The sequence below is a fragment of the Lipotes vexillifer genome, unplaced genomic scaffold (genome assembly GCF_000442215.2).
Source record: "Lipotes vexillifer unplaced genomic scaffold, Lipotes_vexillifer_v1.1 scaffold230, whole genome shotgun sequence".
NCBI lineage: Eukaryota > Metazoa > Chordata > Mammalia > Artiodactyla > Lipotidae > Lipotes > Lipotes vexillifer.
The window spans coordinates 7,749,987-7,775,788 of NW_006775143.1; the positions used below are offsets into that span (position 1 = coordinate 7,749,987).

The 25,802-nt window shown below is 37.6% G+C and overlaps 1 protein-coding gene across 6 annotated transcripts in view; it reads right to left on the bottom strand.

The window, feature by feature from the left end:
• The window catches only part of MUSK (muscle associated receptor tyrosine kinase), a 95,240-nt gene extending 73,128 nt beyond the window's left edge, over positions 1 to 22,112 (bottom strand). For 3 of the 6 annotated variants that reach the window (XM_007449781.1, XM_007449784.1, XM_007449783.1), the window contains exons 1-2: positions 21,893 to 22,112; positions 10,457 to 10,583 (exon numbers count right to left, since the gene is read on the bottom strand). In XM_007449781.1, the coding sequence (XP_007449843.1) occupies positions 10,457 to 10,583; positions 21,893 to 21,971 (206 nt within the window). In that variant the 5' untranslated portion in view covers positions 21,972 to 22,112. The remainder of the gene's footprint in view (positions 1 to 10,456; positions 10,584 to 21,892) is intronic. The other 3 variants (XM_007449782.1, XM_007449780.1, XM_007449779.1) reach the window with 1 other exon arrangement.
• Positions 22,113 to 25,802: the final 3,690 nt, after the last annotated feature.

Genomic DNA, 25,802 nt, shown 5'->3' on the forward strand with positions numbered 1-25,802 from the left:
TTTGTGTTGTTTCAAGCCACGAAGTGTGCGGTAATTTGTTACAGTAGAAATGGGAAAAACAAACACGACATGAAAACAAAAGGGAATGGAATTTTGATTTTTCTAATTCAATGGGTGGCTCCCATCACACACTGATCTTAAAGAGGAAAAAAGGGATGGAGTAATTTTTGGTCTAATGTGACTAAGGATAATACAATCACTGGGTAGTTCATTAAATCACGTCAAATAACTGAGGATAGCCATGATATTCACTCTCATGTAATTTTTGCTTTGTTTTTTGCTATGTATAAGTTTTCATGGAAAATATGAATATTGGAATATCTTACAGATGTGCTTGTGGAACAAGAGTCCAGCCACTCTGTGAAATATAAACTTCCAAGATTTATAATCTGTTGTATCACTGCTGCTTAATTCAAGTACATAAATTGCTTTTAGATTGTGAGGGACACAAGTATTTATAATTTTCAAAATATAAATTGTTCTTTTTTATTGAAGTATACTTGATTTACAATATTATATTAGTTTCAGGTGTACATAGCATAGTGATTCAGTATTTTTACAGATTATACTCCATTAAAAGTTATTACAAGATAATGGCTATGATTCCCTGTGCTATACAATATATCCTTGTTGCTCATCTATTTTCTACATAATAGTATGTATCTCTTAATCCCATATGCCTAATTTGCCCCCCGCCCCATTCCTCTCCCCTTTGGTAACCACTAGTTTGTTTTCTATGTGAATCTGTTTCTGTTTTGCACATACATTCGTTTGTATTACTTTTTAGATTTCATATGTAGGTGGTATCATACAGTGTTTGTTGTTCCCCATCTGACTTATTTCACTAAGCATAATATTCTCTAAGTCCATACATGCTGCTGCAAATGGCAGAGTTTCATTCTTTTTTATGGCTAAGATTCCATTCTAAATATATACCACATCTTCTTTACCCATTCATCTGTTACGGACACATGGGTTGCTTCCATATCTTGGCTATTGTAAATACTACTGCTATGAATTTGGGGTGCATATATCTTTTCAACTTAGTGTTGTCATTTTTTCTGGATATATACCCCAGAGTGGAATTGCTGGATCATATAATACTTTATTTTTAGCTTTTGAGGAGCCTCCATACTGTTTTACATAGAGGCCACACCACTTACATTCCCACCAGTAGTGTACAAGGGTTTCATTTTCTGCACATCCTCTCCAACATTTGTTATTTGTAGACTTATGATAGCTGACTGGTGAGTGGTGATATCTTATTGTTGTTTTTTCTAATAATTAGTGATGTTGAGCATCTTTTTGTGTGCCTGTTGGCCATCTGTATGTCTTCTTTGGAAGGATGTCTATTCAGGCCTTTTGCCCATTTTTTGATTGGGTTGTTTGGGGGTTTTTTGATACTGAGTTGTATGAGCTGTTTATATATTTTGGATATTAACCCCTTACTGGTCATATCATTCGCAAATATTTTCTCCCATTCTGTAGGTTGTCTTTTTGTTTCGTTGGGGTTTTCCCTTGCTGTGCAAAAGCTTTCAAGTTTAATTAGGTCCTATTTGTTTATTTTTGCTTTTATTTCTTTTGCCTTAGGAGACAGATTCAAAAACATGTTGCTATGATTTATGTCAAAGAGACATTTTTCAGAACTGTTTTAGATTTATAGAAAAATTGGAAAGGTAGTATAGAGAATTCACATATACCCCCTACATCCAGTTTCCCACATCTTAGCTAAGTATGGTACATTTGTTATAGGTAATGAATCACCACTGATACATTATTAACTAAAGTCATAGTTTATTCAGATTTTTTTTTTTTTTTTTTTTTGCGGTACGCGGGCCTCTCACTGTTGTGGCCTCTCCCGTCGCGGAGCACAGGCTCCGGACGCGCAGGCTCACTGGCCATGGCTCACGGGCCCAGCCGCTCCGCGGCACGTGGGATCTTCCCGGACCGGGGCACGAACCCGTATCCCCTGCATCGGCAGGCGGATTCCCAACCACTGTGTCACCAGGGAAGCCCAGATTTGTTTTGTTTTTACCTAATGTCTTTTTCTGTTGCATAATCTCTTCCAGGATACTACATTTAATTTATTTGTCTCATTTCCTTAGGCTCCTTCTAGCTTTGACATTTTCTATGACTTTCCTTGCTTTTGATGACTTGACAGTTTTGAAGAGCACTGGTCAAATATTTTGTAGGATGCTCCTCTATTGGAATTTGTCATATGCTTTTATCATGATTAAATTGGGTTTATAGCTTTTGGGAGGAAGACCACAGGTAGAGTGCCATTTCATCACATCATAACAAGGGTACTACTATCAATATAATTTCTCACTATTGATATTGACCTTTATCACCTGGCTGAGGTAGTGCTTGTCAAGTATCTCCTGTGTAAAGTTATTCATTATTCCTTAAGAAGCACTCAATTGTATTTTCAAAACAAAATTTCTTCCTATTTCACATATCCTTTGACTAACCACTATCTGAACCTGTTGCTCCATTCATTTCTTATTTATTTGTAACATATTTTTTGCCATACAGTAAAGGGAAGATTTAAATTTATTAAAAGTAATTTTATTCATAGTATTATAAGCCAAGTTAGAATATTTATGGTTTCCTGAACCAGACTTATAATGTTGATTTTCTTTGCATGATTTGAAAAAAACTCATTGGTTGTCCATTTCTTCATCTACTTACAATATTGGGAGATAAACACATGAGAGGATTATAGGGCAATATTTTTCAAAGCTATTTGACAATGTAGGCAACAGACTTCCTCCTTGGACAAGTTAAAAGATGATGATGGGGAGAGTAGTCTTTGAATATTGACTTTTGAATACTGAATGCTATCTAACAACTATTATAATTTCAAAGTAGAGAAGAATATAAATAATATCTCAGTATATAAGCAACAATAATATATTACATTATGTTGTAATATAAAACTATTTATAACTTCTACTGTAATAGTGTCACAGGTACTTTATTACCACTGTTATTCATGATGTATATTAAATGAGGTTTTCCTGTATTGTTTAGGAATAGTCAATTTTATTACAGAAGACAAAGACATAAGATGGATAAAACTCATAAGAAGTGTTAAGCATATAAATTGTAAAGCTAATAACTTATGAGATATTGGTAAAATGACTTGTAAGTAGAGATAAAAAGTAAGCTACTGACTCATGAAATATAGGCAGAATTGATAAATTGTGTTGAATATAGGTAGTAAATAAAATTGCAACCTACTAAACATATATGGAATAAATTAAAAATATGATGGAACAAAGAAGAGCATTATTTATGGTAGGAAGAGATGGAAAGACAAGTTCATAATTCTGCCACCTCTAGACTGACAACTTTGTCACCTTGAAAACAACCACACACTGGTGATATGCAGTATGGCCCCATTATGGTCCCATGAGCTGTATCCAGGAAACACAGTTAAAATGCATGGCTGTTGAGCAGGCTAATTGGCAAGCTCCGGCCAGGTATATTTATCCCTGCATCCCTCCAACAGGGCTAATATATATATCACTGGCTTCAGGAACCCTCCACCTGTGGGCCCTTGCTCAACCTCAACTCTGTTTCTTGTAAGAACACCACAGTGGGGACATCTGAGGCACAGGGAAGAGAGACTGGACATATAAACATTAAGTAAACCAAGATTCCTAAGTATATTAACTTGCCCTATTTCTTTCCCCTTGTTTCTATCTATGTATTTTATTAACATCTTTATTGGAGTAAAATTGCTTTGCAATGTTTTGTTAGTTTCTGCTGTACAACAAAGTGAATCAGCTATACGTATACATATATCCCCATATCCCCTCCCTCTTGCATCTCCCTCCCACCCTCCCTATCCCACCCCTCTAGGTGGTCACAAAGCAGCGAGCTGATCTCCCCGTGTGATGCAGTTGCTTCCCACTAGCTACCTATTTTACATTTGGTGGTGTATATATGTCAATACCACTCTCTCACTTCATCCCAGCTTACCCTTCCCCCTCGCCATGTCCTCAAGTCCATTCTCTACATCTGTGTCTTTATTCCTGTCCTTTCCCTAGGTTCATCAGAATCCTTTTTCTTTTTCTTTTTTAGATTCCATATATATATGTTAGCATATGGTATTTGTTTTTCTCTTCCTGACTTACTTCACTCTCTATGACAGATGCTAGGTCCATCCACCTCACTACAAATAACTCAATTTCATTTCTTTTTATGGCTGAGTAATATTCCATTGTATATATGTGCCACATCTTCTTTATCCATTCATCTGTTGATGGACACCTAGGTTGCTTCCATGTCCTGGCTATTGTAAATAGTGCTGCAATGAACATTGTGGTACATGACTCTTTTTGAATTATGGTTTTCTCAGGGTATATACCCAGAAGTGGGGTTGCTGGGTCATATGGTAGATCTGTTTTTAGTTTTATAAGGAACCTCCATACTGTTCTCCATAGTGTCTGTATCAATTTACATTCCCAACAACAGTGCAAGAGGGTTGCCTTTTCTCCACACCCTCCCCAGCATTTATTGTTTGTAGATTTTTTGATGATGGCCATTCTGACTAGTGTGAGGTGATACCTCACTGTAGTTTTTTTTGTTTTTTGTTTTTGTGCGGTACGCGGGCCTCTCCCGTTGCGGAGCACAGGCTCTGGACGCGCAGGCTCAGCGGCCATGGCTCACGGGCCTAGCCGCTCTGCGGCATGTGGGATCTTCCAGGACTGGGGCACAAACCCGTGTCCCCTGCATCGGCAGGTGGACTCTCAACCACTGCGCCACCAGGGAAGCCACTCATTGTAATTTTGGTTTGCATTTCTCTGATGATTAGTGATGTTGAGCATCCTTTCATGTGTTTGTTGGCAATCTGTATATCTTCTTTGGAGAAATGTCTATTTAGGTCTTCTGCCCATTTTTGGATAGGGTTGTTTGTTTTATTGATACTGAGTTGCATGAGCTGTTTGTATATTTTGGAGATTAATCCTTTGTCAGTTGCTTCATTTGCAAATATTTTCTACCATTCTGAAGGTTGTCTTTTCATCTTGTTTATGGTTTCCTTTGCTGTGCAAAAGCTTTTAAGTTTCATTAGGTCCCATTTGTTTATTTTTGTTTTTATTTCCATTTCTCAAGGAGGTGGGTAAAAATGTTCTTGCTGTGATTTATGTCAGAGTGTTCTGCCTATGTTTTCCTCTAAGAATTTGATAGTGTCTGGCCTTACATTTAGGTCTTCAATCCATTTTGAGTTTATTTTTGTGCATGGTGTTAGGGAGTGTTCTAATTTCATTCTTTTACATGTAGCTGTCCAGTTTTCCCAGCACCCCTTATTGAAGAGGCTGTCTTTTCTCCAGTGTATATTCTTCCTTCTTTTATCAAAGATAAGGTGACCATATGTGCATGGGTTTATCTCTGGGCTTTCTATCCTGTTCCATTGATCTATATTTCTGTTTTTGTGCCAGTACCATACTGTCTTGATTACTGTAGCTCTGTAGTATAGTCTGAAGTCAGGGAGCCTGATTCCTCCAGCTCCATTTTTCTTTCTCAAGATTGCTTTGGCTATTCGGGGTCTTTTGTGTTTCCATACAAATTGTGAAATTTTTTGTTCTAGTTCTGTGAAAAATGCCATTGGTAGTTTGACAGAGATTGCATTGGATCTGTAGATTGCTTTGGGTAGCATAGTCATTTTCACAATGCTGATTCCTCCAATCCAAAAACGTGGTATATCTCTCCATCTTTTTGTATCATCTTTAATTTCTTTCATCAGTGTTTTATAGTTTTCTGCATACAGGTCTTTTGTCTCCTTAGGTAGGTTTATTCCTAGGTATTTTATTCTTTTTGCTGCAGTGGTAAATGGGAGTGTTTCTTTAATTTCTCTTTCATATTTTCATCATTAGTGTATAGGAATGCAAGGGATTTCTGTGCGTTAATTTTGTATCCTGCTACTTTACCAAATTCATTGATTATTCTGGTAGCATCTTTAGGATTCTCTCTGTATAGTATCATGTCATCTGTAAACAGTGACAGCTCTACTTCTTTTCCGATGTGGATTCCTTTTATTTCTTTTTCTTCTGATTGCTGTGGCTAAAACTTCCAAAACTATGTTGAATAACAGTGGTGAGAGTGGGAAACCTTGTCTTGTTCCTGATCTTAGAGGAAATGGTTTCAGTTTTTCACCACTGAGAATGATGTTGGCTGTGGGCTTGTCATATATGGCCTTTATTAGGCTGAGGTAGGTTCCCTCTATGCCTACGTTCTGGAGGGTTTTTTATCATAAATGGGTGTTGAGTTTTGTCAAAAGCTTCTTCTGCATCTATTGAGATGATCATATGGTTTTTATCCTTCAGTTTGTTAATATGGTGGATCACATTGCTTGATTTGCGTATATTGAAGAATCCTTGCATTCCTGGGATAAACCCCACTTGATCATGGTGTATGATCCTTTTAATGTGATCTTGGATTCTGTTTGCTAGTGTTTTGTTGAGGATTTTTGCATCTATGTTCATCAGTGATATTGGCCTGTAGTTTTCTTTTTTTGTGACATCTTTGTCTGGTTTTGGTATTAGGGTGAGGGTGGCCTCTTAGAATGAGTTTGGGAGTGTTCCTCCCTCTGCTATATTTTGGAAGAGTTTGAGAAGGATAGGTGTTAGCTCTTCTCTAAATGTTTGATAGAATTCGCCTCTGAAGCCATCTGGTCCTGGGCTTTTGTGTGTTGGAAGATTTGTAATCACAGTTTCAATTTCAGTGCTTGTGATTGGTCTTTTTATATTTTCTGTTTCTTCCTGGTTCAGTATTGGAAGGTTGTGCTTTGCTAAGAATTTGTCCATTTCTTCTGGGTTTTCCATTTTATTGGCATATAGTTGCTTGTAGTAATCTCTCATGATCCTTTGTATTTCTGCAGTGTCAGTTGTTACTTCTCCTTTTTTATTTCTAATTGTGTTGATTTGAGTCTTCTCCCTTTTTTTTCTTGATGAATCCGGCTAGTGGTTTATCAATTTTGTTTATCTTTTCAAAGAACCAGCTTTTAGTTTTATTGACCTTTGCTGTTGTTTCCTTCATTTCTTTTTCATTTATTTCTGGTCTTATCTTTATGATTTCTTTCCTTTTGTTAACTTTGGGGATTTTTTGTTCTTCTTTCTCTATTTGCTTTAGGTGTAAGGTGAGGTTGTTTATTTGAGATGTTTCTAGTTTCTCGAGGTAGGATTGTATTGCTATAAACGTCCCTCTTAGAACTGCTTTTGCTGCATCCCGTAAGTTTTGGATTGTCATTTGTTTCTAGGTATTTTTTGATTTCCTCTTTGATTTCTTCAGTGATCTCTTGGTTATTTAGTAGCATATTGTTTAGCCTCCATGTGTTTGTATTTTTTACAGTTTTTTTCCTGTGAATGATATCTAGTCTCATAGCATTGTGGTCAGAAAAGATACTTGATACGGTTTCAGTTTTCTTAAATTTACCAAGCCTTGATTTGTGACCCAAGATATATGGTCAATCCTGGAGAATGTTCCATGAGCACTTGAGAAGAAAGTCTATTCTGTTGTTTTTGGATGGAATGTCTATAAAAATCAATTAAGTCCCTCTTATTTAATGTGTCATTTAAAGTGTGTGTTTCCTTATTCATTTTCATTTTGGATTATCTGTCCATTGGTGAAAGTGGGGTGTTAAAGTCCCCTACTATGATTGTGTTACTGTTGATTTCCCCTTTTATGGCTGTTAGCATTAGCCTTATGTATTGAGGTGCTCCTATGTTGTGTGCATACATATTTACCATTGTTATATCTTCTTGGATTGATGCCTTGATCATTCTGTAGTGTCCTTCTTTTCTCTTGTAAAAGTCTTTGTTTTAAAGTCTGTATTGTCTTATATGAGACTTGCTACTCCAGCTTTCTTTTGATTGGCATTTGCATGGAAAATCTTTTTCCATCCTCTCACTTTCAGTCTGTATGTGCCCCTAGGTATGAAATGTGTCTCTTGTAGACAGCACATAATGGGTCTTGTTTTTGTATCCATTCAGCCAGTCTTTGTTTTTTGGTTGGAGCATTTAATCCATTTATATTTAAGGTAATTATCAATATATATGTTCCTATTACCATTTTCTTAACTGTTTTGGGTTTGTTTTTCTAGGTCTTTCCCTTCTCTGGTGTTTCCTGCCTAGAGAAGTTCCTTTAGCATGTGCTGTAAAGCTGGTTTGCTGGTGCTGAATTCTCTTAGCTTTTACTTGTCTGTAAAGGTTTTAATTTCTCTGTCGAATCTGAATGAGATCCTTGCTGGGTAGAGTAATCTTGGTTGTAGGTTTTTCCCTGTCATCACTTTAAATATGTCCTGCCACTCCCTTCTGGCTTGCAGAGTTTCTGCTGAAGGGTCTGCTGTTAACGTTATGCGTATTCCCTTTATGTTATTTGTTGCTTTTCCCTTGCTGCTTTTAATATTTTTTCTTTGTATTTAATTTTTGATAGTTTGATTAATATGTGTCTTGATGTGTTTCTTCTTGGATTTACCCTGTATGGGACTCTCTGTGCTTCCTGGACTTGATTGACTATTTCCTTTCCCATGTTAGGGAAGTTTTCAACTATAATCTCTTAAAATATTTTCTCAGACCCTTTCTTTTTCTCTTCTTCTTCTGGGACCCTATCATTTGAATGTTGGAGCATTTAATGTTGTCCCAGAGGTCTCTGAGACTGTCCTCAGTTCTTTTTGTTCGTTTTTTCTTTATTTTGCTCTGCAGTAGTTATTTCCACTATTTTATCTGCCAGGTCACTTATCCGTCCTTCTGCCTCAGTTATTCTGCTATTGATTCCTTCTAGAGAATTTTTAATTTCATTTATTGTGTTGTTCATCACTGTTTGTTTGCTCTTTAGTACTTCTAGTTCCTTGTTAAATGTTTCTTGTATTTTCTCCATTCTATTTCCAGGATTTTGGATCATCTTTACTATCATTACTCTGAATTCTTTTTCAGGCAGACTGCCTATTTCCTCTTCATTTGTTTGGTCTGGTGGGTTTCTACCTTGCTTCTTCATCTGCTGCATATTTCTCTGTCTTCGCATTTTGCCTAACTTACTGTGTTTGGGGTTTCCTTTTCACAGGCTGCAGTTTCGTAGCTCCCGTTGCTTTTGGTGTCTGCCTCCAGTCGGTAAGGTTGGTTCAGTGACTTCTGTAGGCTTCCTGTTGGAGGGGACTGGTGCCTGTGTTCGGGTGGATGGGGCTCGATCTTGTCTTTCTGTTGGGCAGGGCTGCGTCCAGTGGTGTGTTTTGGGGTGTTGTTAACTTAGTGTGATTTTAGGCAGCCTCCCTGCTAATGGGTGTGCTTGTGTTCCTGTCTTGCTAGTTGTTTGGCATGGGGTATCCAGACTGGAGCTTGCTGGCCATTGGGTGGAGCTGGGTCTTAGCATTGAGACAGAGATCTCTGGGAGACCTCTCGCCAATTGACATTACATGGGGCCTGGAGGTCTCTGGTGGTCCAATGTCCTGAACTCAGCACAACAGGCCAGAGCACCAAGACCCTGTCAGCCACACGGCTTAGGGAAGCCTTCAGCCAAACAGAAACATCACGAATAGAGTGCACACCTATAGAAACCCTCTGGTAGTTTCCATTCCTTTCTCTATCTATGTATTTTAAATTGATTTAATAAACTGTATTTCAAGCATCTTAATTTGGTCTGTGAGGACTTCTGGGATAGCTTGCCTGGTAGAGTACTTGAAGGCTTCTGCAGCCCAGGGTAGTTTCCCACATTACAACATATGTAATAGAAGGAAATGATAAATTTCAGTTGGAGCTTAGTGAAAACAAAGATGTAATTTTTCCCCATCCAAGTTCATGGATGTGCAGTTCAAGTTCCAGTTTGTGGAGGAGTTAAATGCTCTAGTCCTAAGGCAAGCTATGTGGCCTTCTAGAAAGCCAGTGTTTACATTTGTTACAGATTTTTAGAGTATTTTTGATCAGATAGCTATTGTAATGGGGAAAGGATAGCCTAACCTTTATGTGCCAAGTAGAAATTTTATCTGTTTGAGAGGCTACCTCACTATATCCATCAAGAGTCCTTTCTGACTTTCAAAAGAAAAAGTCACGGTCACCTAGAGGTCAGATTCCTAGACCACATGCATCACGTGATTAGGATATTAGAAGTACAGGAAATGAGGCTGGTCCCTATTAACTCCCCAGAGTGTCCTGGAACATGTACCCCCAGAATCAGGATATCATGGTGTTTCCTAATTACTGTGAAATTTCTTCTAGGTCCTAACCTGGGATCCATGAAATAACCCTGACTTCCCCATATCAGTTAAATCACTTTATGTTGGGCAATTCTCTCAACCTCACTGAAGTTCAGATCTTACATTTATAAAATGAGGAAATATGCATTTTACGTATTCTAGAAGGTGAACTTTAGTACTGCCAGAGCTGTGATTACATTTATGACAAAGATAAATCACAAGGCAGCCTTGGGCATTCTTGCTGGAAAAAGGCAGAATACTTACTTAATGAGAATTTTATTTCTGGTCCAGGAAATTTCAGGCTGAGGATAGGATTCCACTGCACACATGAAAGTAGCCACTTCTTCAACTAAGGCATCCACTGTTTCAAGAGGAGTGGTGATGACAGGGGCTGAAAGGAGAGGAGAAATCAAACGAGAGCGTTCTACAGTACTGCTTACTAACTCTTCTGTAAGTAGTCAGAGGCCACCACATACCTGAATGAGAATGCCATTTCCCCATAGTAGAAATTTGCCAAAAGGAAGGAAAAATTTTGTGTAGAGGATTTTGTTGCTACTTCTAAAGTAGGCATTTGAGAATCAAAAGAGAAGGCTCTCAGGAGAGTCAGACTTAGATTTATTATATATGGGTTGAGGCAGATCCAGGTTTTGTGAAGTCCAAAGTTATATAATTTAGGTGTCCTTTTTAAGAAAAAATATGTAAAATTATTGATACAAAATGTCTGTTGCCTCCCTAACACCAATCAACTTGAAGGGAAGTGTCACTGAAGGGAAGTCAAAGTGAAAAGAGAAAGCAGTCTTAACAATTCCCGTTTAAAAACAATTTTCCCCAAATTTTGTTAAAACATATGTTTATAAGAACACATTGCTAGAAACCACCAGAGGTCTTAGAAGGGGGCTCCTGTAAATGAGAGGCTTTGAAGGTGAAGATTCATCAGATTTATAAAGAATTCACATCTGCATTATGAGTAGATTAGAAAAAGACTCAATAATAAAAAGACAGCCCAAACAACAAATGAGCAAAGGATCTGAACTGACCTGTCTCCAAAGAATATATACGGATGGACAACAAGCATGTAAAAAGATGCTCAACATCATTAGCTATTAAGGAAATGCAAACCAAAACCTCAGTAAGATACTAGTTTACACACACTAGAATGGTTATAATAAAGATGAAATATAACAACAAATACTGGCAAGGATGTGGAAAAATTAGAACCTTTGTGCATTGTTGGTGGGAATGTAAAATGGCACAGCCACTGTGGAAAACAAGATGGTGGTTCCTCAGATAAGCATAGAATTAATATATGATCCAGCAATTCCACTTCTGGATATATGCCCAAAAGAACTGAAAGCAGAGACTCAGATAGATATTGGTACACCCACGTTCAAAGCAACATTACTCAGAGTAGCCAAAAGGTGGAGCAACCCAAGTGCCTGCCAACAGATTAATGGATAAACAAATGTGGTATATCCATTCAACGAAATATTATTTGACAATAAGAAGAAACAAAGTACTGATACATGCTACAACATGGATGAAACTTGGAAACAATAAACTAAGTGAAAGAAGCCAGTCACAAGAACGACATACTGTACAATTTCATTTATATAAAATATCCAGAATATTCATTATCTGTAGAGACAGAAAATACATGAGTGATTGTCTAGGAATTGGGAAGAGGATGGAGGGATTAGGGAGTAATCTATGGCTAAGGAATGCAGGATTTCAAATAGGTGTAATAAGAATGTTCTAAAATCGATTATGATGATGAATGCACAGCTCTATGAACCGTATACTTTACCCAAAGAGACTGGTATGTGAATTACATCTCAATAAAGCTGGGGGTTTTGTTTGTTTGTTTCTGCTTGGTGTGTGTGTGTGTGTGTGTGTGTGTGTGTGTGTGTGTGTGTTACAAAAAGAAAGACAAAAGGAAGAGAGGCCATAAACATGGTCCCTGTCTCCTCCCACCTCCATGAAATGAGAGTCACCTGGCTTAGAAGAATTGGGGAGGAAAGAGAAGTTAAGAAGGATGAGAATGTGTTGGTAAAGGGATGCACCCCACTTCAACTTACAAATCTGTGAATCCCACCAAAACAAAGGGGTGAGGTCCTGGTCACCTCAAGGGCTTGATGGTGTGAGAAAGTGCCGGCACCTGTATTTGGGTGAGTCTGAAAATCTACCCCATTGTATAATCTGATTTAAAATAATTATCATCATCACTGCTTTGTTATTATTATTTATCAAAGATTTATTTACGATTTTTCATGGAGCAGGCACTGCGTTGACTAGAAGCAAAAAGATGTGTAAAGCACATCTCTGCCTGGTAAGAGTCCACAATCTAGATGATAAGGTAGGATAGATACATAAAATGATCAGCTATAATAATCAGTTATGCCTGCTATCCTGGCATAATTGTTAATAGTACCCCCATACTCCAAAAATACCTGAGTTTGGACAGTAAATTATATGGTCATTTTAGTTAAAATGCAAGGTGCCTAGGAAAGCCAAGTAAGTAGTGTGAGCAATATTTTAGATGCAGGGTAGGGGGTGACAGCCCCATAAAACAAGAAGAAAAAACTGGCACGTTGGCCATTAAAAAATGCATCCAGGGCTTCCCTGGTGGCGCAGTGGTTGAGAGTCCGCCTGCCGATGCAGGGGACACGGGTTCGTGCCCCGGTCCGGGAAGATCCCACATGCCGCGGAGCGGCTGGGCCCGTGAGCCATGGCCGCTGAGCCTGCGGGTCCGGAGCCTGTGCTCCGCAACGGGAGAGGCCACAACAGTGAGAGGCCCGCGTACTGAAAAAAAAAAAAAAAAAAAAAAATTAATGCATACCGTATCTAAATGAAACTTATTTTTTCAGTAAACTCAGAGGCAAACTCATTGGCTGAGAGTAAGGGAAATGGTGGTTGGGAGTGTCCACTTAGCCCATATCTCTTTCGTAAGTGTTATTCTTTTCTTAAGGTCCAGTTTAAGCATCATCTCCTCTCAATCTCCCTGACTTCCTAGATAGAACCAAATACCCTTTTCTTTAACCTTGTTTCATCCTATATATGTCACTCATAGCACTTGCCACACAGATGCTATTAGAATGATTTGTTTATGTCTTTGTCCCACACTCAGTTATAAAAACCTTAAGCTTTGGGTCAGGGACCATGTCTCAGACCTCTCTCTATCTGGAGGGCTAGCACACTGACTAATGTGTTGTTTAAATGAACCAAACTCTGTTACTGAGGCCTTTATAAAAGGCATAAATTTTTTAAAAGGTTGAGAGAAAGTAGGTGAAAGAAGAGGGCAGAATTTTTAGGTGAAATCACGTCTTTTAGATTTTATATCTAGGCAGCAAGGCCCCCCTTTTCCCAACTTTGCACTAAAATGACCATTAATATATACAGAATGCTGTACAAAGAAATAAAGAAATTAAAAGTATTAAAGAATAGTTAAGAGACATAAAAACAGACAGGCACTAATAAACTTCTAACAGAAGTTCCAAAAAACGTAAAATAGAAGAAATGGCACAGAAGTAATATGTAAAGGGATAAATCACTGATCATTTTTCAAAAGTGAAAAAAAGCAGAAATATTCACATTGAAAGTTTCCACTAAGCATCAAGCCAGATAAAGAAAAATAAATGTATTCTTAGATACACTGGATTAAAACTGTAGAAAATTTAAGATAAAGAAAATCTTAAACCTTACTAGAAAGAAAAGATCAATCACCTTAAGAAGAATGCCAATTAGGCTAACCTGATATTATTTGGCAACAATTGATACCAAAAGGCAATGGACTAGTTTTTTTAAAAGGCTGAGAAAAAAAAAACTGTTAGCCTGGAATTCTATAGCCAGCTTAGATAATCATATTTTTTTAAATGAAGACAAAGTAAATACACAGACAAATATTTACCACTGAGACCTTCTCTGAAACAGTTACTAAAAGTATATAAACTCCATAAGAAATAACTTGTACCCAAAAGAAGGGGGCCAGGGATGAGAAACTGTAGTTAGCATAGATGGTGGTAAAATATAATTGCAATTTTAGACACTGTGGAATATATATTTTTTAAACTCAATAATTTTTTTTTTCTTTTTCTTTTTTTTTTTGTTTTTTTTTGTTTTTTTTTTTTTGCAGTACGCAGGCCCCTCACTGTTGTGGCCTCTCCCACTGCGGAGCACAGGCTCCGGACGCGCAGGCCCAGCGGCCATGGCCCACGGGCCCAGCCGCTCCACGGCGCGCGGGATCCTCCCGAACCAGTGCACGAACCCGTGTCCCCCGCATCGGCAGGTGGACTCCCAACCACTGCGCCACCAGGGAAGCCCTAAACTCAATAATTTTTGTGTTTAAAAAAAGAGTGGAACTAGAATTCTAGACAAACAATTATAAGATGAAAGTTTAGGAAAGACGTTTAGCAGATTGTTAAAACATTCTAAGTTCTTTACTGTAAAAGCAGGAAGATGACAGAAACACTGAATAACTCTAAACATGGGGAGAAAATATATGGTTAGAGACATATTGTTAAAATTTCACTAATGCTTACCACTAAATAGATTAAAAACCAAAACTTCCAGACTAGCAGAAGAAAAAAGAGACTAGAACTGTATCAAGTAAAAAAAAAATGATGAAGCAGCAGAAAAGGAGGATAAATAAGCCAAGAAAAGGTATAGTTAACAGAAGACACAAATTGATGTGGAAGAAACATGGCCAAATATATCAGAAATCACAGTAAACACCCATGGTATAAACTGATCTATGGAAAGACAGACACTATCATACAGGATTAAAAAACACAAAAGACATGCCTAAATAAAACAGAAACATTGGATATAAAGAGAATGGAAAATATATACAAAGTAAACAAAACAAAGTGATAAAGCAATAAAGTACTAATATAAGAAAAAATGGAATATAAGGTGATAAGTAAGCCTCTGAAGAATGAAGAGAAATACTACTTAATGATAAAAGGAACAATCCATCAGGAAGATACAACAATCATGAAGCTTAATTATTTAAAAATATAGACTCAAACAAAGCCCAAACTAAAACTAATATTACCAGAAGATATTACAATGAAGTAATAGGCTACTAAATTTTTAAAGAAAATTACACACACACACACACACACACACACACACACACACACACACACATGAGAGAGGAAAAATGAATGAGTAGCAAAATGTTGTAATCATTTACCTCCTAGTTGTGAGCATTATGTGTAATTTTGTATTTTTGTTTTGCCATACCTTACAGCAAAGTATTACAGGAAAATACTATATATTTTAAAATATATAAAATTAATATATATAAATTAATATATGTATATAAAAATTATAGGACATAAATCAGAAGGCCACAGAAATGTTAATTTTCCAATGCAGTGGAAGCAAGTTTGTAATTGATAACAAAGTTTGAGAAAGTCAGTCTCTTAAGAAAGAAAGCAGATTTTTCTAAACAACTAATGAATGAAATAAGCAATCAATTGCATAATCACATAGATATTGAGAGATTAAAAAACAAAAAATATTATAGTAAGGTCATGGGATGCAGGTAATGATGGGCCCAAAGGTTAACTGATAGTATTGAATGCTTTCATTGTTTAAAAAGAAAGCCTGTTGAGGAACTAGACGGTAAGAGGTTCTAGCACAGGACTTGAATTCAAATCCCTGCTCCATCACTTACTTCCCACTCACTTAACTAGTTGCCTTGGCATCTTCAGCTGTAGACGGAGATAATAAAACCACCGCATAGGCTTGTCATGAGGATTAAGTAAGTGAATATACATAATGCATTTAACATTGTCCTTGGTCCATATGGAACACTCTGTGTTATTTGATTCCTATAATTTAGAGACAGAAACCTGAACTATTCAGTTGTTCTCCTGGTTTCTGTATTACCTGCAAATTACCAATAATACTTCTAGGAGTCTATCCCAAGGAAATAATCCCCAAATGGAAAGGCATATAGATGAATTTCACTGCACAAAAATAGATTAATTGTACTAAATTGTACTAATTGTGTGAAAGTGGAGGAAGAGTTAGGCACACAGCTTTGTCTTCTAGCTGTGGTCTACTGGAGCTGGCTTGTACTGGCTTGTAAGAGTCAAGTGTTAATTTTTCAGAAATTTAACAAGATAATGGAATAGAGCCATTAATTAGAAACTAAATTATATCAATTTGATTAGATAAATTGTGTTAAAAACAAAGTAATAATACTCAACATTTATCACTTACTAATTATTTTTCTATATTTTACTATTATCTATGTTCTTGTGGTTATTTACATCTAATGTCTGTAGAAATTGTAGGTGTGCTACTATACATCTCCTCCCAACTCAGTGTTTGTTGGTACCTGGAAATTGGCTGTGACTGGAGCATTTATACTACAGCAGTCAACAAATGTAACATATCAGGGCCTTTTTTTCCTCAGAGAGGCAAATGTTCAACATATATTAGCAACTGTTAGTTATCTAAACAGAATACTATTTACACAGTCACTGCAAATGGTACTTTGAAGATATTGATGATATGAAATATGCTCATGCTTTAGTGGCAGGGAGCAGAATTGCATAAACGATCTTATTATGATATCTTTTTTTAGGATATGTAGAAAAAAATGGAAGAAAATATATCAATATGTTAACAGTCCTGGAAGTGTAGGTGATTTTCTCTTTTAAACTTTTGTATATTTTGTGTTTTCAATATCATTCTTAATGGCCGTGAATTATTTTTACCCAAAACTCCAAACTTTATTCATTAGTTTCTTCTCATTCAACATGCAGATGCAGAAGTGACAGAGTTAACAGACATAATATTCTTTCCAACGAGACAACACAAACTCTCTTGAGATCAGTTAAGATCAAAGAAGTAAATCTTAGAATGTCTTGATAAACTTAGACATGGAGAAATACATGAACTCTTACTAAGAACAGCTTCCCTTAATGTTCAGTGGCATGACAGTTTTATGTGAGATTTGATTGTTTTTAATAATTTTAGCATCTAAAACTGATTAAAAACCTGCTATCAGCCATGCATTATACTTTTCATTCATGATCTCATTTATGTATCACAACACACGTAAAGGCAGATACTTTTATTATTCCCATTGGCAGATGAGGAATGAAGGCGATGAATTGTTCAACAACTTGTCTAAACAAAACAAAAGCAGGAAGTGATAGAACTGAACTTCAAAGTTAAGTTTGATTTAAAGTATCTATCCTTTAACTCTAAGCTATACCATGTCTTCAGTGTGGTACTAGTTACAGAAAGGGGAAAAACATGATTGACATCAATATCAATACCTATAGGCAGAGTATAGTAAGTTAAGTCCACTTTGCCCATATTCCAAAATTATCCAAACAAATCTGCTTTCAGATTTTTACTGGCACAATCACATAGTTGTATTTAATGACATTTGTTGACTCAGCAGACCGTCTCCTGTTTGCTTTCATTCTACTATCCAGCTTTCATCTCAGCCAGGGCCTGTTTAAACTAGGACACTATTTCTTCCCTCAATCCAAGGACCACATGAACAACAAATACATGAAAATAAACACAATGCTTTTCTGTACCCAAAGAGTAACTTAACTTGAATACTAGCTGCTGAGAAGGTTATGATATTACCCTTTTATGGGCTCTAGCACATGGCCATTGACATACCAACTTCTGATTGACCAGCTGCTGACTGACATAACCAAATGACTGAATAAACAAAGAAGTCAGGTGTATTTGCTCCTTTCTGTTCTGGTATAATTAGGGCTCAGACTTGGAACATATTCATGCTTTTCTAACATCATGAATACAGTATTGTTTTTTCGGTATGACAAAACACTTTGGTGTCGGAATTTTTTCAAATCCCCCAAAGAAAGAGATGTTCAGTATTGCTCATCATTTGGCATATCTTAGAAACTGACACATTTATTCTGCTGGTGATGTAATCAAACATAAGTTATTTTTTATTATGATGTCTTTGGAACTTGTAAGGTTCATTGATCATCTCAATAACTATTGTTATCTCACTTATTAATACCGTATCATTAATTCTTTGTCACAGAACACACTGTTGGTCCTTGCCTTCAGGAATGACACTGGGGACAGGCAGGTAGGAATTCTGGGTCAGCCTGTTAGAATTTCTGAAATGACCTCTCCTGGGGGGCATTCCTTTGGGATTAAGAGATAATTTCATAGGGACTCATCTAAAATGTGCTTGTTCCCCAGGAGTGATCACGCCACCAGTCATTGACAATCCTTAGCATAGTACATAACATTGTAAGTTGAGCACTGGTAGGTCCTTCATTTTAGGAGAAAACTGAGGCTTACAGTGACTACATGCTTTCCCTAAAGACACACAGAAAGGCATTGGGGACTAGAAAAGGAACTCGATTGTAACATTCTCTTCCAGGCCTGCAATATCCTTGTTTCACTTTCTTCATTATTTGAGCTAGATGACATGGTATGTTGCCAGATAATCTCAGCTCCCTTACTCTCTAGTCCTTTAGCTGCACTGACCCTGGAAAGTACCAATCTTGAACTAGTCCAACCAGCTGTCTTCACTGCTCATATGTTCATAAAGTATTGTTGGATAAAGTGAAACAACAGTGCAGATCAGGACCATGATGGGCGTGCAGTCTCCAGTCCCAGCGGGTCCTCAGCATGGACATATGGTCCTTCTACATTATCAGATCCACTTCTCTCATCTTCCTGAATGGGACCATTTCCTTCAGGTCCTCTAGTCATCCCTTACTTGTCAGTTTCCCCCAATAATCTCACGTCCTATTTCACTGAGAAGTTGCCTACTTCACCTTTCAAAATATGGTAGAAATCTTGCCATTTCTGCTCTTTTTCTGTTCTTTAAGGTCAATAATATTTAAAGCAACTGTGTTTCCGCAAACGTGGAATGAGTTACTCTTTCACTATACGTTAGTATAAAACATTCATCCAGGACTTGGTATCCTGGATTTCAATGACAGCTGTGCCTGATCTGACTTAGTCATATGTCGAATTTGTGAATTCTATCCCTGTAGACATATGATTTAGAAGAAGTTACTAAAATATACCTCAAGTTAAATCACTTGAGACTCAAGAACTTCTAGGTATGGTAGTTATGGGGTCATTTTAAAACTGGAATTTGGACGGGGGTTCTTTGTGCATAGCATGTTAACAAATTCAGGGCTGCTTACATGAACTACTATACTCCTACAGAAAATCCCACTATACACTTAATACTCCCTGATAAAGTGTTAAATATTATTGAAGAATGTGGTTAAGGCGAACGTTCAATGAAATGTTGACTATTTTCATACATGACAGTTTATAAAATTTTCCTCCTTATGGTTTGATACTGAGCTCATGATTGAAAGTATTACTAGTTGAAATGATTCAGAAAGATAGTGACTTTTCCCTTTGTCTTTGAATATTAGGAATATCAATTAACTTAAAACTATAACAATACATTATTAATTCTACAAAGTTGGTTATTAATTTTACTGAGGAAATCCTATGCCGATGGTTGGAAAAGAACCCATGGAATACTCTTGCAGTATTTTAATTGTGTCAGTTTATTTGGTGATATATTATGCTGCAGACGCCTTGATTCATTCACAATAAAGGACTTAGGAAAAAGGTATACCATCTAAAAAGCCTCTTCCCATTATTGCCTTCTGCCAAGACTAGAGAAAACAACTAGAGATATTTTGTGTAGAACAATTTCATTACTTTCAATAGTATTAAAATAATCACATATTAATGTGGTTTTTTGTACCAATATATTCCATGTACTTCAACATTTAAAATTTTAAGGATTGTGTTTTCATGATAATGTTTATTCTCAGAACTGGTAAGTGTAGTTAATGAATGTTTGCTCTTCCAGGCCTGGTGTTTTGGCTAAGGCTGATGTTAAACCCATATTAATTTACATTTTTCAATAATACTCAAATACTCTCTTTTTGAGTAGGCTAGGCAAAAATATTTTTTTGATTTTACAGTCTAATTAAAGCAGAAAATAAATTATGAACAAATAAACAAGGTTGGGGTAACAATCTGGCTATTTTATTTAGAAGTCAGGGTTTTGGCTTTGTTACATTTATGCCACCATTTTTGAAGTTTTCAAAATAAACAGTGTGCTTCACCTGTAAAGTTTGGAAGCTACAAATCTTCTCTTTCTAGAATATAAATTAGGAGGTTGGGTTTGGTTTTTCTTCGTGCACGAGATTCTAATTTGAACCAGAAAATCAATTGTCCTGCTCCTTGTAAGACTGGATTTCAGTAAATTTTAGCATTTAACCATGTCATTTTTATGTAACTTCATGGTTTAGAATAGCACAAATAAATTTATAACAATCCATAAGTCCAGACGTCCAGGTGCTGCCTTTCCGGACATCCGTTGTATGATCAGGAAGTATTAAAATAATCTGAAGCCAATGTTAAGTCTTTCTGGCTATTATTAGCTATTTGGAAAGATCTAGATTCTCTTTTATCTGGAGCTACCTTAAAGTATTAGTTGACAATTAGACATTTAAATACATTTGAAGATACTGTTCTACTCACGTAAAATAGAAAAAGAAAGCAACAAAACAACATAAGTCTATGAAATCCGACTGTTTGTGAAGGAAGCTGTATCTTGTTAGCATGTGAATTTTGACCTTGTGGCTCCAGAAATTCTAATGAACCACAAAATCTAAGCTATGTTTCCCATCTACATACAATATATTTTATTACCTTCACTTATCTATACAATACAAACCTGTTCAGTTCTTTGGTAAAGTAACATGGAGGGAAAATAATGCATTTGAGTGTGTCATAAATCACAGAACCTTTTTTACTCTACTGTAATACATTTAATTTGAAAACTCTGTAATATCATTCAATCTGCTTTCTCGTGTCTTTGTAAAAAGATTTCAATGAAGCCCCCAGTCACTTCACAAGTCACCTATTTTCCTATCTTTCTTCCTGATTTGAAATACCCTAGTCTCAGTTTCATAATACGCTGGCCAGAAACTGTGGACATTCTTGCTACTGCAACAGGTGTTTGTCAGTTTCTTAAGTTGCTTTCCTTTCCCCTGAGGTGGTGTTATTTCCGGTACATTCCAAAGGCTCTGAAAAAAACCTTTCACAGTCTCTTGCCAAACCAAATCATGGCTCCAGCCTCTAAGTTATTGAGAACCCATTGTTCTTCAGGCTTTTATCTTATAGGCACTTGTGTGCGTCTTTCTCTAATTCCAATGTGGGAGGAACTAAAATATTGATTAAGAGTTTTGCAAAGCTGAAACTGAAAATGGAAATGATTTTTGTTCAGAAGCAAACACTCAGGATGTCTGGGAGTGTGGTTGATTATATTCCCGGCAAACCTGATGTGAAAAGGTTTTCATCATCCATTTAGACCACCCTGAAGTTTGACATACACATAAACAAACTGACCTCGATAACTTGCAGTCTACCTGTTAATGTTTCCCCCATAAGTGAGGGCTCCACATTCACTGAATGGCTGAACTTTTTACTGCAGAACTTAAGCAGAGGAGGGATAGCAGTAGAATGGAGACCATCAATCAATTGCTTATTTATACAGTTTTCTCCCTCTCCATATACTGCACCCCTGCTTCACCAAGTAAAACCCAAGCGTGCCATAATATGACTCAGTCATGATCGGAACACACGCATGCACCTCAGAACTATGATAAGGCAAGAGAAGACAAGATTGCTCAAACCAACCTTTTGGAAGTTTCTCAGTCCCGCTGAAGGCAACCAAAGTAAGAATATGTACCAGTGGAATGTTGACAAGCTCTCTCATGATTAATCCAGGCTCAGGCAGCAGAAAGTTCTTTCTGGACAACACAAGGAAAATGCCCCCCCCCCCGACAGTTTACATTTTAAAGCATAGTTTGTTCCAAAAGGGTCGTCTGCTAATGACTGTTTGTGTCAGCAGCTCCACTGACTCTAAGTATAATCAGGAATTCTCAGACTTGGCTGTAATGATGGACACGGCCAGCTGGTGAGTATCCACTTAGGCCAGTAACGCAAGTGTAGGGCTGGAGGAACAAGGGAAAGAAAATCCCTTTAGAATCCCTTTTAAGACAGTGGTAGAAGGACAATACCAGATGCCTTTTGCAACCATCACTGGATTCCCCGAGGTATAGTTTTCCTGGTCTTCTGAGTCAGCTCACCATCCCTCCTGCACTCACCCCAGAGCCCTGGGCATGTCTAATCATGACTCCTCCCCATTTCTCACTTCCCCCTCCCACATCCATCCCGTTAACCATTCCTACAGATTGCACCAACTCGATATTCCTTGATTTCCTCCCCTCCTTTGATTCCAGCTAGTCTCACCCTATCCCAACCTCCCTTTCAGACATTCATCTTCTTGGAATGACAGTGGTAACCTGTCTGTTCTCTCTGCCTTGTATCCTACTGTCCTCTAATTTCTTTTCAGATCGCCTGCCCTACTCAAAAGTCTTCAGTGGCTCTTCATCACATAGAAAAAAATATTCAAATCTAATATGACGTAGGAAGGCTCGCTGGACTCTGCCTACCTGTTTAGCCCCATCTGCTACAATCCATGCCTCTAGTTCAGTATTTAGCAACCTGGTTCCCTGTATACAGCTTTCCTGCCTCCATGAATTGTTCCTACTGTTCTCCCGTCTTGGAATGCTTTCCCCTCCTCTCCACCCAGTTAATACCTATCTCAGCTTGATCATCATCTCCTCCTGGGAGCCATCCTGGACCCAAACTCCCACATCTTCCCAAAGTTGCATTAGGTTTACCTCCTCTGGGCTTCTCTGTCATTGCACTTGCCACATGGTTTTAAGATTTTTTTCCGCTTGTGTTGGCATCTCCCTCATTCTTTGGCTTCATGAGTCCACAGAGTCAGCAGGCATGGACTGTCAATTGCAGCAGATTCTTCCAAAATGTTCTCCTATGCGAATTGCCTTTTCCCACTGGAACAATGTGTCTTGGAGACTTTTCCACGTTAATGTGCAGCACTACCTCATTATTTCTATTGGCTACACAGATTTCTAAATCGTGGGTGTATGATGGTATATTTAACCATATGCCCCAACAATGTATGAGAGAATCCATTTCCCCATACTCTCGTCGACACTTACCTTTGAATTTTTACGTTTAAGTAGAATAAAAACGGTATGTCGTTGTTTTAATTTACATGTATTCCACTCTTACTATTGGTAATGAGAATTTTTCATGTGTTTGTTATTCATTTTCCTCTTCTGTGGCTTTTGTCTATTTTTCCTCGTAGGTCATTTTTCTTTTTCTTATTAATTTATAGGAGTTTTAAAAACTACTCTGGTTGTAAATAATTTATATCATTGGTCCATTGTATATTTTGCAAATATTTTCTGTGTAGAACAGCCCTACTACCTAGCCATAGTGATTGCTTCAGAAATGGGCTTAGGGCTCAAGCTGGTTTACGGCTCAAGGTCTCCATGGTATTTTACTGGACCTAATACGAAATAAGCTCCTCTTTCTTAGATCACTGCCTGTGAGGACCAGGAAAGCCAAGGTTGTTGGAGGTTTCATGCTTCATTAACAAGAAATAGTGTGCAAAGCCAGGATGATCCATCGGATTTCCTTGTTTTTGAAATTAATCAATTCCTTTTTATTTTTTGCTTGGCTAATATGAATTTGATTCCTTAAATTGCAATCAAAATAATCCTGATGTAACTTTAATAGAAGAGATGTAAATTTGGTGTGGTTTCTGCTCTGAGAATACCCTGCGAATGCTACGTACTTCGTGGGAAACTTTGACATCAGCAGGATGAGCACTTTTTTTTTTTATGTGAAATTTAGGAATCAGCAGGATGAACAGAGTGGCTGTGGTTCCCGTAAGCAACACTAAGGAAAGCACAGGGTTTCAGAGATTTGGGTGACTATAGATTTATGAGCTGAAGTTAAGCTCAGGATCACCACCAGCTGTTAATAAAGGGAAGTCCAAGGTGAGTGATTCAAGGGGCCTCTATTCAAATGTCCAGGAGGAGGATTTGGGAGTGACCACTCTCCATCCTCTTCCCCTTTCCCCTAAAGTACAGAACAAGCACTGATGGTGCCCATTTTGAATCCAACAGGAATTGTACCCTCTAGACCAGTGACCCCAGGAAATTATCCCCTACTTCAAATTCCACCACAACCTGCGCCTGAAGGTGACAACAGTACTGTGCGAAACTAAGGGGAGACAAAGCTTTGTTGAGGGAAAGCCAGAATGTGTGGCTGAGGGCTGGTTTAAAATGAATCACTCTATTTCTGTTTTGCATATAAGTTCATTTCTATCATTTTTTTCTTAGATTCCACATATAAGCGATATCCTACGATATTTGTCTTTGTCTGGCTTACTTCACTTAGTATGATAATCTCTAGGTCCATCCAGGTTGCTGCAAGCATTATTTCATTCTTTTTGATGGCTGAGTAATATTCCATTGTAAAAATAAACCACATTTAAAAAATGATACACATGAACTTACATGCAAAACAGAAATAGACCAACAGACACAGAAAACAAACTTATGGTTACCAAAGGGGAAGTGGGGAAGAAATAAATATAGGAGTTTGGGGTTAACAGATGCAAACTATTATATATACAATGGATAAACAACAAGGACCTACTGTATAGCACAGGGAAATATACTCAATATTTTGAAATAACCTATAAGGAAAAAGAATCTGAAAAAATATATAATATATGTATGTATGTATAACTGAATCACTTTTCTGTATATCTGAAACTAACACAACATTGTAAATCAATTATACTTCAATGGAAATAAATAAATAAAATGAATCAATTGTTGGCTAAGAGAAGCCCCTGGAGAGTGTGGCTTAGGCATGGATGCTGCAGCGGCTCCCAAAGTGTAGCAGCTGGAGGTTGTCAGCCAATTATGGTCCTTGCAGCAGTTTCTTGGAACCTGGATAGAAAATGGCCTTCCATCCTATAATACAAGCAAACCTATTCCTTATAAAGCAGGCTCATTCAGCCACAGAGAGTGGAGACTGGGTGCCAGCCAGTTATTTGGCTTCTTTCTTGGGCATGTGGAGAGTAAATGGGGCTGATGGCCAGTCTTCCCTTCAGTAAAATGCACTCAGTCACCAGGTAAGCTTGTCTTGCCACCTTTGGTATCTCTGCTTCTTCATCTCAAGAGCTGGCCACGAGAGAAAGTAGCACCATGCTGAGCCATATCTTGAACTTGATGCCGGAATGCAACCATACAGCGGCTGATGAGACCGGTCCCTTTCCTGCTGGAGTCAGCACATCCCCCAGTTAGTGCCGCTGGTCTGCACCCTGCTCTCATACATCTGCTGAGACTTGGCAAGGAGCCCCTTCTAATTATCACAAAGGGCAATGACCTGGTTCTCTGCCTCACTGGTCAGCAGACAGTGGTTCAGAAATGCCACATGGATTGCCCTCTCCAGAAAACTCCTGGGAAGTCAAAGGGATACTCTGGAGTTCTATTTTTACAAATGGATTTAATGTCTGATTAAATATTAGGATGGCAATTAGAGATACATCAATATTCTGGGAACATACACCTTGTAAAGTTGGGAGGGACTCTTAAAATGTTTATTCAATGAATGAATGAATTATATTAACTACCTCCTGTATGCTGAACATTCAGCA